The 19,549-nt window shown below is 32.3% G+C and overlaps 2 protein-coding genes across 2 annotated transcripts; one reads left to right on the forward strand and one right to left on the reverse strand.

Moving 5' to 3' along the window:
- Positions 1-274: 274 nt before the first annotated feature.
- LOC131601092 (auxin-responsive protein IAA33) lies at positions 275-1,385 on the reverse strand. Its single transcript, XM_058872827.1, has 2 exons — positions 671-1,385; positions 275-523 (listed from the first exon to the last, which is right to left on the reverse strand). Exons 1-2 carry the CDS (start codon positions 1,096-1,098, stop codon positions 448-450), a joined length of 504 nt encoding a protein of 167 aa, XP_058728810.1. The 5' UTR covers positions 1,099-1,385; the 3' UTR covers positions 275-447.
- Positions 1,386-16,238: 14,853 nt separating this feature from the next.
- LOC131648459 (uncharacterized) lies at positions 16,239-18,786 on the forward strand. Its single transcript, XM_058918230.1, has 11 exons — positions 16,239-16,379; positions 16,496-16,763; positions 16,861-16,951; positions 17,032-17,159; positions 17,239-17,311; positions 17,411-17,558; positions 17,664-17,821; positions 17,915-18,035; positions 18,145-18,372; positions 18,461-18,517; positions 18,634-18,786. Exons 1-11 carry the CDS (start codon positions 16,239-16,241, stop codon positions 18,784-18,786), a joined length of 1,566 nt encoding a protein of 521 aa, XP_058774213.1.
- Positions 18,787-19,549: the final 763 nt, after the last annotated feature.

Raw genomic sequence — 19,549 nt, forward strand, 5'->3', positions numbered from 1 at the left:
GAAAATAGGATGTAAATTATCACCTGATAATATTTAAAATGATATATTATTTATAAAATTGCCACCGCATTTTTAATTTACACCCGTTTTTCGTATATTGGGTGTAAATTTTAAAATTATATTGATCTTTTTGTACTCGTGACTCATCGTATAACTTATCATCTCACACACGCACTTGCCTTATCTATCAAGATATATCAATTTTTTCTTAATTAAATATACCTATAATTATAACCTTGGAACAATAAGTAAATAAATATATAGAGAACCATTTTATATTTTTATAATAACAACAGAGAAACCATGTACTGCAAATGGGAAAACGCGACATTTTATTCATACAAAGCACAACTTTACGTGTACTTTCAATTGGATTAATCAACTCATAATAATTTAATAACAAAGTACAAATCACGATTAACCATGTTTCATGTTCTGATCTTGAACCTAGCTTGTGCTTCTCTTCCTTGAGTTCCCCTTTGCTGGAAGTACCCGAATTCTCTTTGCCACACGTACAAAATCTCTATTAACATAAAATACAAACACATAATTAACCATCACAGTACAAAAATCTTTATAGCATCGACACTTCTGGAAAAAATGCCGTGTTTCTGATCATCGTGCTTCATAAATCATAATTAATTAACTAATAAAATTAAGAGATCCTTACTTCCAGGTAAGATCACCAGCAAGAAGAAGATCATTTTCCATGTCTTCATATGCAATAACATGACCAGGAATTGCATTAGACAGATCAAGATGACGATCACCACCGCCATCCTCGTCGGTGCAATCCACAAACATCTGTCGTAGAGCCACGGCGAGACTTTGGTAGCTATCATGGCTATGCAGACTGATGCGTTGGCAGATCGAACGGCCTTCCAACACAACCGTAACAGCAGGCACTACAGTAGAGACTAGATCGTCATCCTCAAGCAGTTTGTTGCACTTTCTGCTGCCATGGAAACTATTAGCCAAAGATGAAGAGTTATTTGAAGAAGATGATGATGATGCACCTATGATGTTCTTTTGTGTTCTATGATCTTGTTTCCATATTTGAGGGTCATAACTGACAAGAGTTTGTTTGTGGGGGTTCATGGGGCACTATCTTTGATGAAGTTTTGTTGAGAAATGAAATGTATAGATATAGAGTATAGTTGATGTGTGTGTGTGTGAGAGATAGTAGTAAGCACAAATGTCGGGACTGGTCAGATAGATGTCTAGAACCAACCCCAATCTCATGACATAGTTTTTCTTTTTCAATAATACTATTAATAATACTTAATAGAAAATTATCTTTTGACAACCAAGCACCTCATTTATATCTTTAGAGAGAAAGAACTAGGGAGAATAGTTTGATGTGTGTTAAATATTGATGATGTGGTAAGAAAAGAGAAACACAAAAATAAAGTGTTGGGGGTGAGTGAATGTTCAAAAAATAGAGATTTGCAAATATAATAATCCTTGAATTAATATATTAAAATTCTAACTCTTACTATTAATTTCGCCATCACTATTTCTTATGAAGTTGGTTAAGATAATTAAATAAAAAAAATTCATTATTAGTTATTAGAGTAGCGAGAATGGTTATGTAGATTTTGATTTACAATTTTTATAATTGTTTTTCATTGCTTCTAAAACGGTTATAGAGGTGCACTCAAACTCACAATGTTTGATAAAAGAATTGTTATAGAAGGTTGGAATTAAGAGTAGCAAACCAGCATGTCCATTTCGTTTAAATTTGTTCTGCAAAAATTCACAAAAAATATGGTGGAGCCTAGCGAGAATATTAGAGAGTGCGAACATAAAACTTTGGTACATTCCGCAAAAAAGTGAGGGCGAGGCAGGTGGATCCTGGGGCATTGAACCTTCTAATCCTAAAAATTGCAAAATTGTATGGAAAAGCTTGCGCTCGCAAAAAAACCAAAAAATGGGGCGGGCAGGGCGGACACATCAAAGGTTGCAGACTTAAAACTTTGACCCGCCCCACAAAAAGTGAAGGCAAAACGAACATGTTTGACGAACCGACTCCATTTGTCTATCCCTAGTTGTAACTACCAATTATTGACAACGGTCAATTATGGAATAACTTATTTTATCAGTTAGTTATTCATTTTGCATTACTAAAAACACCTGCCCAGTGATTTGTTCCTGGAAAACAGACTATAAAGAGACGTTTCAAAATACCTTTGCCTCGCACAAAAAACAAATCAATCTTCATGTGCTTGGTATTGTTATGTAAGATAGATTTTTGAGTCAATAACACAACTGATTAATTATCACAAAGAACTGGAGGAGGCTACACTTGAACACACAACTTTTCAAGAAGAGTTTGAATCCATTGAAGTTCAGTTGATACATTTAACGAGTTTTTATATTTACCTTTAGTGTTAGATTGAGCTATAATATATTGTTTTTTTGGACCGCCATGAGACCAAGCTAAGGCCAAAATAAATGTCAACTCCTGATGTGCTTCTTCTTCCATCAGAATCAGCTTCCTAATCAACATCACAAAAGGCCTTCAAACAAATGAGTGTTGTGATATAAGTAAGGGTAAAAGGTAACTCATGATTAATAATTCTTTTGAGATACCCAAGTATCCTCTTAAATACAACCTAATGAGCTTCGATAAGGTTAAACGTAAATTAACATGTCGTGTTAACTACATAGGAGATCTCTCGTCTAGTTAAAGTGGCATATTGCTAGACTTCAACTACCAACATGTATATAAAGGGGCCAAGTAATAATTTAGACCAAGTCTTCTTAAATATACAAGAGGATTGCATAGAAGTGGAAATAATGTTGCATTCAATCATATTAGTTTGTGTTAGCATCTCCCTGGGGTATTTGGAATGAGAGAGAAGAAGTGTATCATTGGAGTTCTGGTGGATATCTATAATCCAAATCACCTAAATGCTTGATAGAGAAAACAATGTTAAGTTTAATAATGAGTTGTTGAATGAGAGGGACATAGTTATGTGTGATGATGATATCATGAACATACCCAAGATGTTAGACAATGTGCTTGTTTTAAGACAAGGTAAATAATGACCAGTCAAATTTGATAGCTTTGAAACCTTGATGAAGAAGAGCATCCTAAAATTTTTGAAACCATTATCGAGGAGCTTGTTAGGGACCGTAAAGTGCTTTGTTGAGTTTTCATATAAGATATGGATGACCAACCACACACCTTTAGGGTTTCTCCATGTAGAATTCTTTATCAAGAAATCCATTTAAGAATGCGTTGTTGGCATCTAGATGTTGGATGGTCCATTTGTATGAAATGAAATGATTGAGAATCAACCTAATGGTTATAGGTTTCACCATAGGAGAGAAATTTTCATTTAAGTTTGTACATGTAGATTACACTAATTTGATAACTCTATCAAAGTTCGGCCAGTAAGAGTCACAATATTTTATCTAAGTGTAAGTGAAATTAGTAGTCTGTCTTTTATGTGCAAGACTTATTAGTTTATATAGGATCTTTTGGGTTTTATTCCTTTATGGAAATTTCATTTCTCATTATTGTGCATGTCTCAGTGTCTAGCTAGGGAAAATTAATGGACATCAAACCTTTTGTTTCATTGTTTGAGAACGGTCAATTATGACCGTTAATGCGTTCTTAAAGCTATGTTAGCATATTTAAATGTATCAGGTATCAACTGCATGTGTCTGTCTTGGTCTAGCCTATCAACATAGTTCTTCAAGCATGAGGCCTAAAGGAGCAAAGTACTTTAGGGGGGAGACCTTAATGCACACAGTACTTACGGCATAAGGCCTAAAGGCAATAAGTAATTTAAGAGGAGAGACAAAAATGTTCACAGTTCCTCAAGCATGAGGCCAGAAGGTGTGAGATGCTTGAAGTTAGAGACTGGATCATACATATTCTTTTAATGGTTATTTCCCCTCTATTAGAGTTAGACCTAATTTAGTCTAGACAACCTCATTATTGCGGGCTAAGTTGATATAATGAATGATGATGATGATGTACGCCTTTTTTATTTCATGGTGGGATATACCTATCTTTTAGCCAGACTCTTCCTTAGGTTGTCCTTTATGTAATATTGTCGAGGTCTTTTGTTGGTATTCATATGAAAATAAGATACATATTGCAGCCCCTCAGCACAAGGCATGTAGGGGTGAAGTGTTTTAAGTGACGGGTCTTGGAAATATAACACCACATATGTGATCAGAAGAAGTTGTCTTGGTCATCAATTATTGAATTGGTCTTGTGGAAAATGGAAGACACTTTGTTTTATAGATCAAATCTTAGCATATTACAATTGAGACCAGTCTGAGATTTCCTAATGTCCTTCAATTATCCTTATTAGTCATGGTAAGAACACAAAAACATGTGAGTAAGGGAGAAGTACTTCCAAAGTAGGCTGATCATCCTTCACGGGTGGTCCTCCTATATAACCCATGCTTTTTACCTTTTTTGAGCTTTTTTTTACGTGTTGGTTCTTTGTATTGGTTGATCATACCTCGAAGGGAGTAACCCATAGGGATAAGGCTTTCATTAATGCTTCAGCATATTCTCCCTTAGGAGTCTTTTGTAAGCTCGAGGAGAGCTCAGTGGGCTACTAAATTGTACTCCCTTAGGATTTTTTTTGTATACACAAGGAGATCCAAATAGGTTCATGCATATTGCTCCTTTAGGAGTCCTAATTACATACAAGGACAACCTAATGAGTTACCGTATTGTGCTCTAGTGGGAATCTTTAGTAGGTGCAAGGAGAGTTTAGTGGGTTCTTATATTGTGCTCTAGTTAGAGTCTTTAATAGGTTCAAAGAGAGTGTGGTGAGTTTATATGATATGCTCTAATTGTAGTATTTAGTAGTTGTAAGGAGATCCTAGTAGATTACGTGTTGTGCTCCTATTGGAGTCTTTAGTAGGTGAAAGGAGAGCCCGATGGGTTCCTAGGTTTTGCTCCAGTTGGAGTCTTTAGTAGAATCAATAATAGCCTGATGGATTCCTGTGTTGTGCTTTAGTTGGAGTATTTAGTGGGTGCAAGGAGATCCTAGTGGGTTCTTATGTTGAACATTAATTAAAGTCTTTAATTTGTATAGGGAGAGTCTGATGGCTTATTGCATTGTGTTATATTTGGAGTCCTTAGTAGATGCAAGGAGAGTTAACTGGTTCCTACTTAGTGCTTCAGTTTGAGTCTTTAGTAGGTGCTTGGAGAGCCCATCGGATTCCCACGTTGTGCTCTAGTAGGAGTCTTTAGTAGGTGCAAGAAGAGCCATTTGGGTTCATGAATTGTGCTTTAGTTGGAGTTTATAGTAGATGTGAGGAAAACCTAATGATTCATGTGTTATGTTGCAGTTGGAGTCTTTAGTAAGTACAAGGAGAGCTTGGTGTGCTCATGCGTTATGCTCCAATTGGAAAGTTTAGTAGGTGGAAGGATATCACAATGGGTTCCTGGGTTGTGCTCTAGTTGGAGTCTTTGATAAATGCAAGAATATCCAGATGGGTTCACGTGCATACTCTTCTTCTTTGGAAGTTTATGTGGGAATAGTTGCAATGTTATGGTTTATGTTAAAAGAAGCTTCAGATGTCTTAATATTGAAACCCAATACATCTAAAACATTCATTAGATAGAAATAAATTTGGGATAATAACTTATCGGAGTTGTTTGCCATAATTTGGTAGAATTTGGCAACATCGCGTGTGACTTATCCGACACTCCAAGTGACCAAATCAGTTATCATATTGACATTCCTTTTCTTTTCATCAATCCAAGAATTATAGAGCCGTAAAAAGTTAGTATGCTTCAAATATATCAAAAGATGCAATTCTTAATATTGTCTTTCTAGGTCTCATGGTGATAGGAAATGGCACGCTAAACCAAATGGAAATAGACATCAAAGTTGGAGTGTTATCCTACAGATGCATCAAAGGAAAAGAAATTTATTCTAGTGAGCCAGCTCCACATCCGCAGGGAGAGACATCTTTGTTAGAAGTATTTGATTATGAAATTCCAGAAACTACTTCAATTGAAGCTCTTCTCAACAAAATCATGAAGAGGCCAAAGAAGGATGACAAGGAGATGAGTTATCTAGCCTAAATTCTGGCATAAATTAGATTTACATGCCTTTTGGAGTGATCAACAATGATGATGATTCTGAGTAGATTTTCCTAATTGTATTATTTCTTTGATTCCTAGTTGTTTCTTAAATAATGAAGTATTTTGAATTGTTAAGCATGCTCTGGTGATCTATGTGCTTGAACACTTGCCATATATGTTTATATGATTATATCTATCTATCTATCTACCTATCTATCTATCTATCTATCCATCTATCGATCTATCTATCTATCTATCTATCTATCTATCTATCTATCTATCTATCTATCTATCTATCTATCTATCTATCTATCTATCTATCTATCTATATCTCTCCCTCCTCTCTTTCTCTCTTTCTCTCTCTAATTTTTCTCACATTTGCCTTAGTCCTTTTGAGAGTGAAGTTTTATAACTGTCATGAGTTTCTATTTTTGTGTAAGGGAAATATTGTAAATTCTCATTGGGAGAAATTTCATTTTGGTTGTAAGCTAAGCCAAGTGAAAAGCTCTTGTTTGGTTATGAAGTTAAACCAAACAAGAGCTTAGACTGTTGTTAAAAGCTCTCAGTTGGTTGTGGAGGTCTCTGTAGTTAAAACTTAGTGTTTGGTAAGGAAGTTAGCCATTGTAAAACTATAATCCTTGTACAAGGAGGTTCGTGGGCCAGAATTGTAAAAAACTCTCATCATAGTGGAAACTCTCAAAAAGGAGTTCTTGGGGAGAGTAGTCACTTCATTAGATCGAACCTCTATAAATCTATGTTGGTTTTTTCTCTTCCTTTAACTCTTTACTTTCAAGTTATTTATTTATTCTACATTTCCATTTTCATATTTCCTCTGCTTTTACTCTATTATTTTTGCAAAAGATTTTTGAACTCTTAATTTGCAAAAGATTTTTATAAAAAATGGTTTTTTTAATAACAGGGAAAGTTTCTCGAGTCACATTAAGACCTCGAGTGTTTGTGGAGCAAAGTGGTGTCAAAAATCTAGAGCCCAATACTAGTCTAAGGCTTAAGAAGACTAAAAAAAAGTTGTCCAAAAACACTCATAATGTGAAACAATTATCTCTTGGAGAAATTTGAGCAAGAAAGAAGTGGACAACAAAATTCCCTCTTAGTTTAGAAAGCTTCCAAGATCTTTGAGTTCTCTTCGAGAAAGAATCGAGGAAAAGAAATTCTCTAAAGCTTACCTACCGGTTAATTTCAAAGCTAAATACTACATTTCGTGGGAAGAAATAAGATCTTAGATCATATTTTCATGCCTTACTGTAGACTTCTACTGCCCATTTCTGTAAGATAACTTGTTCCTTTTACACGGGTCTATGTTCTTTGATTATGTTAGGCCTTTTTGATTATGACAAAAAGAGAGAAGTATACTCTTAGGGGAAGTAGAGTATACTCTCTACTTAATTGAGGGGGAGTTCAATCACTCCAAAAACACTTGTTTGCATCTTTTACCACCTCCCTTGAGAGATGTGTTGCCATCACAAAAAGGGGGAGAATATGAATCTATGTTATTGCATGTATAAGCGTGACAATCCCGCAAAATATCATCACTGGTGTTTTAATGACGACAATGATGATTAACTTTAGTGGCAATGGCTTTCAACCTTGATGATAGTGACCTAACTAGAGAAACATCTCACGCCTCATCAACAAAAAGAGACTCAATATTAAAATGCTTATATGATAAGAAGCAATCCAGAAAGAATCTTAAAGCCTCGGATAAAGTGTGAAAGCTCGTTAGGTCGTGTCTGTTTGTCTAAGTGACCCGAGTTTTGTAAAAGTAAGAAATAACTTGTAAAGTACTAAGTCAAGTCACGCACACACCTTAAAAATCATTTTCAAATGTTTTTATCATGAAAATTATTTTCTAGGCCAAGCTAAGTGATTAATAAGTTATCCAATTTCTTTCCAACACCTTTTTGAACTAACCAATTAATTGGATACTTAAGTCAATTGGTTGGCAAAAAAAATTTGGTAGCTAATCAATTAGAACATTATGATTATCGATTAGAAAATGGATAATCGATTAACCAAGTGATTGGGCCAGCACCTAATAACGTAAAACGGCTATATATCCAATATTTCCCTTTTGGGCCTGCTAATTGATTAAAAATGTGTTGGCTAATCAATTAGAATGTTATGCTAATCGATTAGATAATTAATTTGACCCATGTATTATTTCCTTTTTTAGTTTTTCCAACTGCTATATAAAGAAGGCTCGCCTCCACTTTATTTCACACTATTTTCCAACATTTTACTATTCTTTTTTGGAATTTATCTCTCTAATTTTTTTCTCTCTTTCTCTAGAAAATATTTCTTTTCGTTGGAACAAGTTTGGTTCTACAACTATCTTTGAGTTTTTATGATAACAAAGTTTAGTTTGTATGGAAAATAATTTTGTACTCTAACTATGTTGCTAAGTGTGCAAATCAAAAGAAAACATATTCTGACTCTTGAGATGTCAAGTATGGACGAACCTGACTCTGAATGAAGCACATATAAAGTCTAATTATGCAAGATCTGATGATTGACAAATTTGAAGCAAGCAAAATCTGAAACGAAGATGCTCTCTGAACCTATAAGGAACAAACAAAGTGCATGTTAATAAAGTCAATACTCTGAATCATCAAGTCATCATTTCTGAAGATATCAACTCTAACATTGGCTCTGAAGTCTCAAGACTCTATTAATTCAATATTCTATGTTTCAGACCTTAGTACAACTAGAATATGAAGTCTCATTTTCAACTAGGCACTGAAGACAAGCTCTGATATCTAATCAAGTTGCATTATCTATTTATACGAAGCGTCTCATTCAAGAAGATGACTTCTGAAAGAAGATATTGAGGAAAGAGTACAATAGTACAAAAACAAACATCTTTTACCCATACAATCAAAAAAGTACTATACTATTCATCATCCTCCCCGCAACTTTCACTCCACTACTACAATAGTTGCTAAAGAGAAGAAATTCCAACTTCACGCTCTAATGGATCTATTCTTTACCATCTATATAAAGAGGTCTTGGATGTTTGGAAATCACGACAATTATAATAGAAAGAAAAGAATTGAGAAGAATTAATAGGTGAAATAATTTTAAAAAACTGCAATATTCATGTTTTCCAACAAAAAATTTCAAATAACAATGTTTTAAAGATATTGACCCAAATGATCGGATCTCATTTTTTCTATGGTAAAGGCGTCATCTCATCTCATATGTCGCATGCACTCTAAAAATAACACTAAAAAATTTAAAAATAATTTCTAATTTTTTTGCATAGGGCGTATAGTCGAGATCAATTACAATATAATAACAGTTTTCATGGGGATTGGCATAAGTTTTTTTAACTCAATACGTGAAGAAAAGGCAAGCTTTAGCCATGCACACGAGATTACATTAAGAAAATCTTAAAACAATCTTGAAAATAGCAATGGGCATTAGCGACGGAGAAGACCACGCTGCTGTCGGGGGAAAGTTTTGCAACATTTAAAAACCCAAAATAAGTGTTCAAAAAAAAAAAAACCCAAAATAAGTGATGCTTTTAATTTAAGGTTGAGCCTAAAAATAATTGTAACTAACAGTCATATATTTTTGACTAAATGTTTCACATTGTATGCATGTCATGTCACTATTTCAACACAAAGTGGGCAGGACCTAGTTTCAAGGATAAGTTGATTATGTTGACCTTAATTACTGCTAAACATGAAAAAGTAGGACTCTATTAAATTAAGATTTTAGCAAAACAGGCTGGAGTTGTCTTTAAACTTCACCATAAAGCCTCCCTTGAAAAAAATTTGTGTTTAAGCTAATTCATTTGCTGCACATGTAATCCCTTGAAAAAGCAATCAAACGCTAATATATATCAAAGATAAGTATGTCAAGGATAAGGCAAAGCTTACAATATTATACTACTTACTAAGTAGTTTAAGGTTTATCTGCGTGAATTAAGAAATGCTTTCGAATGTGCATCTACGAAAGTAGGGGACATACGCTTGCGTAGATGTACCTATGAAACAAACAAATTTTTATTAAACAAAAGTTACTTCCGAATGTGGATCTACGAAAACAATGAGCATAATTGAAATTTCGTCAGGTGGCTTAGAAAATCAAGAGGTGTAATGAAATATTCTCTTTAGCATATTAAAATTGTGGAATAAAAAATAGGGAATTAAAATATAAAAATTAATTAAAAAAATCAATTTCTTAAAAACATATTTAAAAAGAGAGAATGAAATTTGCAATTAAACCAAATATTTAGTTTATATGGATAGACTGATAGTAATGATATCGCTAAGTATCTAATAAATGTATATGTGTCAAACGGTTAAGAATATGTGAATGTAAATTTTATGGAAATGGATCCCCTGATGTCTATCCTCTTCTACCATCCCTCGGTCTTTCATCTAATGGCTTAGAATTAATATAAAATAAATAAATAGTTTTTTGTTTTGTTTTGAAAAGAGATAAAAAGGTAGATGAATGGTTAAGATGGAGCTGGATAGCAGCTGCTGCAAAAGTGCTGGAGAGGATCCAGACCCAAATTTTATGCACTAGAATCTTAACCATAGTGATACAGTATGTGTAAGATAATAATAACTATTTGTTAAGCAAGTTTTATACAACGTCATAAGCGATAAATATACATAAATTCATAGTAAATATGACAAACGAGAAATACACAAAGAAGAGAAGAGATAAATCAAACATCTCACGGGTTGTCAGCTCCGATTGATGAAGAATTCGCCTTCGATCATCCACATGCACGACGCGATTGTTGCTTTCTAAGTTAATCTAATAATGAAATTAATGAATTTGTGACAAAAAAAACCCAAAGCCATAACCCTAGAAATGACTTAAAATGAAAATATATACACAAAAGCCTACTGCCACTTTATTGAAAATATCTTGAGCTGAAAAAGGGATCGGGCTAAGCCAGCTCTGATCGAGCTAAGCGGGACCGCGCAAAGCCAGCTCATCGAGTTAAGCCCGCTTGTGAATCCAATTCTGCCTCTGTAATGAAAATAGTAGCGTGCTAAGGACCGGGATAAATGAGCTCTGTTACCATTTTCTTTATTGCTCCAAAATCACGTATTCGAAGTTGTTCCTTCGAGACTTTATTGCTCGATGCTCCTATACATTCCAATACTTATAAAATGAATGAAAATGGTCAAACGGTACATAAACGAATCAAGAACTCAAGTATACTATCATTTACACAAAAGTCGGGGTTTTATTATAAAAACCAATAGAATAAAAACGATAAGTGTCACAAATATATACTCAAAACAACGACATTTTGACACTTATCACTTAGTCAATTAAATTTATTTCTACTAACCTTTAGCTAGGTTTTAAATGTTTGTGGAGAAAAGTGGTGCCAAATGCGGTATGCCTAGAGCGCAATATCAGTCTAAGGATCAAGAAGGCTGAAAAGAGGTTGTCTAAAGATTTTCTAAGGGAAAATAAGTATTTCCTAGAAGGAAAATAAGCAAGAAACAAGTAGATTCCATAATTTTATCCCGATTTAGAAACCTTCACAGACTTTTGAATTCTGTTCGAGAAAGAATCAAGGGGGAGAGGTTCTCCAAAGCTTAACTGTCATTTTATCTCAAAGTTAGATGCTACCTTCCATGGGGAGAAGTAAGATCTTAGCTTATATTTCTTTTTTTGCGCCTTACTCTGGACTGTTCTTATCCTTGTCTTTATAAAGTAACTTGTTCCTTTTACTTAAGCAAACGTGTGATCTATGCGTTATACTTGTTTTTTCCCACCTTTTTATTATACCAAAGAGAAAGAAGTATATTCTCAGAAAGAGTAGATCACATAGATCTTTATGGTGCAACTTCCATGTTGGTAGGAAGCTCTTCAATCATCGACAAAATCGTACACCTTATGTAATCTTGATTGTATAAACACATCTTTGACTTAAACTTTCCACAAGTAAAAAACAATTATTCCATCAATTTTTCTAGCCCAAACTGCACAACGGAACTTGTGACTGCAGCTCAACAACTCTTTCACAATACTACCATTCTTTTTTGATGTGGAAGATCAGACAAAACTTCAACCACAGAGCATACTAAGAACTCATATCCCTAGATCGAACCACTCATATCCCCAGATCGAACCACTTATATCCCCAGATCGAACCAAAGTCTCTGTTACAACACATAATATATCCTCAACTAACCCAGTCCCTCAGTATACTCACACCCTCCAAAACAAATATTTAACTACATCTCATAACAATCTAATACAAGGGCATAAGAGAACAAAGAAAGTCAAATACAAGCTTAAAGTGCTTTTGACAGGTGCATCTTGCAAAGAAAAACTTGAATCCTATATATAACCTTGGACTCCTTGTTTCTTCACAAAACTAAGCAATGCGGGACTTTGACAACATATATATTTTCAACCAAACCCAACACTATTTTGGTCACTTAAATTTTAAAAAGACTAATGTAATCCCTTACGTCTTCCAACAACGTCAATTAAGTCCTTTATGTCTAATTCTAAAAAACGACGTCTATTTTTACACATGTGATAAGTGACGTGTCGCGTGAAACTTTTGTGAAAGACTTTATGGGATTTTTATATGATCTTCATCTTCTTCTTTATATCATCTTCATTTTCATAAGATCCAACAACTTGAAAACTTTCTAAAACTTTTTAAAATAAAAAATCAAACTTTCTAAAATAAAAAATCAAACTTCAAAACAACTACAAAAACATCAAAACTTTCTAAAATAAAAAATCAAACTTTCTAAAGAAAAATTAATTGGATTGGTTTGATGAAAGAACATAGGAAATGAGGGATGAAACCTAAAAAAATGTAGGGAATGAAGGGACAAAACCTAGAAAACCCAAGAGCACGAAGCATTTTAATGAGGTAATGTAATGTTTTGAGGAAATTTAAAATGATTTGCACACAATTTCTTGTTTGGATACAAAAATGGAGAATTGTTAAAATGATGGAAATTTATGGAGTATTTTATCTAAGTTAAATTTAATCATTTTGAAATGACATCAAAAACCAAAGAATTTGAAATTCCTCTCATACTCCATAGAATGTGTTCGTTACTATTATTTCTTCAAATTTTGCAAATTGGTCCTCATATTTTCCAAAATTACAAAATTGACCCAAAAAATTTTTAAAAAAATTGCAAATTGGTCCTTAATAATTTTTAAAATTTACAATTTGGTCCTTCAAATTTTTAAAAATTGTAAATTGGTCCCTAATTTTCAATTTTTTAATTTGGTCCAAAAAAATTTAAATTTTATAAAAAATGATCTCAAAAATTTAACAATGAATTATCTTAATACTCCATCCAAACAAATAATTTAATAATGATTGAATTTCAATTGAATCATTTGAATTGCTTTGAATTTTAAAATCCTTTAAAATTTTCAATTACCTCATCCAAACACACTCTTAGGGATTCCTGTCTCTCTAACAACAATGTGGTACAGTAATAGTAGATCTGATAGGAAGGCGTAGAATGGGAGTTTTGCAGAGGAGAAAGTTGCGACGTGGTACTCTTGCCGGATTCATGGATTGTTGGGAGGAGATGGCGAAAGCTTCGACCTCTCTTCATGTTTGTTTTGTTGTTTCCATACCTCTCTTTCTTCCTTTTTTTAATTTATTTCTCTTTTTTTTTTCAAGCTTTAGAAATTGAAACTGAAAGAGAAAGAAGAACATAAATTGGAGAATGATTGAAATTGGGACTCAGATCAAAATCTAGAAGCAAAATTTTAGTTTTTGATATGAGATTAACCGTAAATAATTTGATTTTAAGATATTTGAAAGAACATAAATCATAATCATAGTGTATAGTTTTATCTTTGAACTTTTTTTACCATGGTTTGATATAGGCTTTTGCTCAAGAATTTGGACTTCTTCAAATGGTTCTTCTATGGACATGATTGAAGATGAGTTTTAGGAATGCTCGCGATGATGCTTCTGATTGAGACTTTGATTCAGACTCTGCTTCACCCTCAAACCGAGTTCCTCATGAACATGAAAATAACACCACTTTTTCAATGAACATGAATCCGGATTAAAGAACAACACCATTAAATTTACTTTATGTATTTTTTAATAAATAAAAAATTAATTTTATTTTCAATTTTAATAAATCTAAACTATTAAATCATCTCTTACCACATGAGAAACACCTATTAAAAAATGGATTAAGTGGAGACATTTTATTGCCAAGTATATATGACGGCTCTGTTTGGGAAGACAACTTTTCGAGCTTATAGCTTATGTCTTATGTCTTATAAGCTCATATGATAATTTAGACCCGTTTGGTAACGGTCTTTTCATCACGAGCTTATAGCTTATTTTACTAGCTTATAGCTTATTTTCCAGACGCTATTTTAAATAGCGTTTTAGCTTATGTCTTATAGCTTATTACTTTTTCTTCCTTTTTTATCCTTATTATTTCAATTAAAATCCATTTTTAACCCTTATAATTTATTTTAATTTAAAATAAAATAATTATATATTAAATATCTTTTATGTCATTTTACATTTATAAGTTAATTGAACCGCTAATTTTACCAAACACTTCAATGAGCTTATAAGCTATCAGTCTCAATCATCCGCTATAAGCTATAAGTCATCAGTCATCAGCCATCAGTCATAAGCTATAAGCTATCAGCTAGCTTATCAGTCAACCGCTATTTTTACCAAACAGACCCGACGTGACATAAGTATTTGATTTTGCTTGACATAATTAATAGAAGAGACAAACGTGACACGGTTTGAAGAAATAAATAATTAATTTAATCTTTTTAAAAATTAAAAGAATAAAATAGATAAGGAACTAAAAAAATATTTTGTCGTTTCCAAAAAAAAAAATTTGTCTATATTTTTATATAAATGTAATTTAAATGACTGTTTAAAATAAAACAACAAAAATTACACAATAATTACAAAAGTCCAATATAAAATACAGCATGGAGCATTTGACATAATTAAAGTATGGAAAAGAAATGCTTACATTAGTTTTAACATCAACAGATTCTACACCGTATTAATCTACATAAAATATACTAATTTTATTTTTTATTAATTTATTTTACTTTGATTTATCTGCAATCAACACTTTGCTTTATTGTTATCTACAGTGTGAATACGCAGTATAAAAAATGAAATGTAAGAATAGCACAACTCTTAAAATATACTATTTTAAGTTTATTTAGAAAACATACACATGACAATCACTTGTCACTAAAAATTTACCTAAACTTAATGTTTTTTACGTTGCATTTTATATAAACTAGCTAAATTACCCGTGCGTTGCACGGGTTTTTTCAGACTATATAGTTTACTTTTTTTTAATTATATAAAAATGATAATTTTAATAAATTAAATTAAATTATTAAGTAATTTTTTAAATATTGTAATGTACATGTATTTAATATTAAACTTTATAAAAAATATAATAAATTATTTAAAATTCGAGAGTGCATCTAAATATAGATTGTAAATTTTATAAATATTTTAAAGTTAATTAAGATAATTTTTGTTAACTATAAAATGTTCAATAAATTTAAATAATATATTATATTTAATTATAATATTGCACACATAAACACTTTAAGTATATTTTAGTTGTTGTAATTGTTTTTATATTTTATCTATTTATTATTATTTAAATTTTTAATAGTAACTCATTTGTGTTACAATTTTTTAGGAGACATTCAGTGTGCAGTGCATTACTTTTAACCTCCTATGATAAATATTAACGAAATAAATTACAATGTTTATCAATACTATACTAAGAAAAGTAATGCCTCTGTTAATTACATCCTAATCCCATATTAATCCATAGATTACTTTCATTTTAAGGATAAAACTGTCATTACAAATAAATTGATTCTGTCATTAATGTATTAAGTATTTTCATTAATTATTTTTGATGTTTTTACGTATTTTATGCTGCAGACACCATCATCACATAAGCTGCTACCATTTGTTCCAATATCCCATGCGCCAATTTTGATCCTTTCCAACTTCTGAAATCAATTTTTAACAACTTCCAATGAATCCTTCCAACTATTGCCCCTTCGGTTTCTTATACTTCCTCTATATCAACCCTCCCAAACATATTTCTTGCTCCATCTTAAACCCTAAAAATTACGAATTTCTTTCTTTTCAGCTTCAATGTCTCGCAGAACCGATTTCATACGTGATGTTGATGATTCTAAAGAAACATGGCGCCTTGCTGTTCGTATCAATGATCTCTGGACTGTCGTAAATAGTAAAGGTGTCGAGCATCTTGAGATGGTGTTGATTGATTCAAAGGTTGAATCTTTATTTTATGGTTCTTTGTATAGCAAGGATTTCTTATTCATCTTCTGTATATTTTTTTTCGCTATCAGCTTATCTAATAATATTATGTTTGTTGTTTTTTTATTTAGGGAGATCGTATTCAAGCCTTGGTCCGTGGTGACCATACTTCGAAGTGGAAGCAGCTGCTGAAAGAGGATATGACCTGCGTCATAAATAATGGAAATGTTTATGAAAATGATTTCCAGTGGAAGCTGTACGATCATCTAAAAAAAATTGTTTTTTTGAGCGGTACAACTGTTAAACCAGTTGACCTTAACAACATACCATCTGAGAAGTATTTCTTTAAAGATTTCTCCGACATACTCGCGGGAGGATGTAAGATGGACAGACTTCAAGGTATGTCAAAGATATTATGTTTGAATACATATTATGAGTTGCTTAATACATATTAAATCTCTGTAATAATTTATTATTAAATTATGTTCATATTCAGATATCATAGGTGTGGTTGATGAGATTGAAAACTGCCAATCCAAGACTGGAGGAAAAAAGATTGTCATTTCTTTTAAACTCAAAGATTTGAGGTATATTTCGATAATACTTTCATACAGTATTCTTATTTTGCTGTCCTTTTGACATTTTGATGCCTATTTATATTTTGTAGTGGGAACATTGTAACTTGCACGCTGTGGGACACTTACGGAACCAGGTTTTTAAATTACTATAATGACGATTCAAACTGTGGAGCAATAGTCATTGTTCTAACTCATGCAATCATTAAGGATTCTCAGGGTAAATAGAGTGATCTTTTTATAACCAGAAATTCATGAATGGATTTTTAATAAACTTATTCACTTTTACTTTTTTGCAGTCTCTAATGGCTGGAGTGGCTCAAAACTGTTTATCAATGACGATATTGCTGTTATCAATGAATTCATGTCTAAGTATATGTTAATATTGTATTTTGTGTTTTTTTTTAGTAATTGTGATGTTAAATAAGAATACTACAACGTTTGCTTCATGGTAATTGTGTTATTTTGTAGGCTGTCTGAATCTCAGAGGAATGAAAAACCCTTGCAATCCACTCAAACGATGTCTTCTTGGTCTAGGTCAACCCAATACACATCTATTGATAAGTTTGTTTATAATGCCAAATGTATGTCGCTAGCTGGAGTGGCAAAGTTAAAACAGGTATAAGTCTGAGACCTTTTTTACATCGTACTGGTACATGGATTTTTATTTCTCCGAATCCATAAATTCCACATATGTCTTAATGAATAAAATTTTTGTTAGCAGGAAACTGTCTGTGTAACTGTGGCTACTACTTTGAAATTTGTTGTTTCCAAATATGGATGGTTCTACTATGGATGCACCGGCTGCACTTTGAGGGCTCCGAATCCAGATAATCCGTTTAAATGTGGATGTGGTGAAAATGTTGTGAAACCTGTACCAAGGTGCTCTAAAGTTGATGTTTAAGTTTTTCTTCCTTATTTTCATTTTTATATCCTAACTACTTATGAAATATATTTATTTAAATCAAATTTTAGGTACAAGGTTGAGATTCATGTAATTGATGGAGAATCCAAGTTCCACTTTGTATTTTGGGATACCGATTGTGTTAATATCATTGGAAAAACAGCCGACGATATGCGCAAATCCATGATAGAGGTTTTTAATTATGAATAAAAATTTACCTTATGTGATTATAATAGATGTTTTCATATTTTAATTTCGAATCTAATTCCAGCATAATCCATTTTCCATGCTTCCTTTACAGAATGGTGAAGATGATCCTATGGTCTATCCAGACGAACTTGAAGTACTTTTGAAAAATAAAATTGCTTTTAGAGTTAAAGTGCAGCCAAACTTCAATCAAGGATCCGTTCAGAAGCTTATAACAGATGCATCTTCTGTTGATCAGATTTTAGAAAACTACATCAAACAGCAAGATGAGCAAACTAAAGACATTGTAGTCAATGAACCAAAAACACCAACAGATACCTTGGTAGTCACTGATATATTTTATCTAAGTTTTTCCATAACTGTTCGGCTATTAATGAAATTAATTCCTAATTTCTCCATTTTTTTTCCAGACTTTCAACATTACTGGTAAGGATCCAAGAAAGGAAGATACCATTGATTTTTCAGCTGTAAGTACATATCAAACTCCTCAATCATTTAGCTAAACATTGCATTCTTAGAGTTTAATACATTAATTATTAAACACGTTGTTAATTAAATATAATACATATTTATTATCCTGTAGCATTCACTTTCGGCATGTGGAGAAAATGAACCCGAAATTAACAGTATAGTCACCCCAACAAAGGCGAAGTCATCAAGTGCACCAGACGGTGAAAATGAATGTGAGTTTGTCGGAGCTACACAGTACTCGGGTACCAAACCGCTAAAAAAGTGAAGATAGAAGCAACCAACTGATACGTTGATGATTTATAGAGCACTTTCTTTAAGCATGATGTTCATTTTCAATTTTATGTTTTAAATTTTTGTTTAATATTTGGATAATCAGATTTTATTGTTAAAGTATGTTCCTTTTAAACTTGGTATTCCCTAAGACCACCCCATTTTGGATAATATATGCTTATCAAGGGTTTATTATATTGCTTCTATTATTTTCAACAGCGTGATTATTTGCAAATGTTGTCTTATATATACCGCCTGAAAAAATAATCAAAGCACGTTGGACAATATGCTTTATTAACACATGCATGTATGAAAAATAATAGGAGATTTTGAGTGTCTTCTTAATATAGTTTAATTCTGTTACAAGATTATTGTCATGAATTTATTTTATAAGCTCAAATAATAATTTTTGCATTAATGTTTTTGGGTTTAGAATAAAAATTCCCATATATAAAAATACACTAACAAGTCGCTTTTATAAAAATACAGTAGCGTGTCGCATATATAAAAACACATTATGAAACACTTTTTTGCAACAAATAATTTTTTGAGGAGCTACCTTTATACGTAACTTTTCGTATTAATTTATATGTAAATTTGCCCTAAAAGCGCGATCAAAGGATAATTATTAATATGTAGTTTCCTTTGAATAGTGCTATACGCAACTTTTGAGTGTCTTGGACAATATGCTTTATTAACACATGCATGTAAGAAAAATAACAGGAGATTTTGAGTGTCTTCTTAATATAGTTTAATTC

This window comes from Vicia villosa, linkage group LG1 (assembly GCF_029867415.1).
Source record: "Vicia villosa cultivar HV-30 ecotype Madison, WI linkage group LG1, Vvil1.0, whole genome shotgun sequence".
Classification (NCBI taxonomy): Eukaryota; Viridiplantae; Streptophyta; class Magnoliopsida; order Fabales; family Fabaceae; genus Vicia; species Vicia villosa.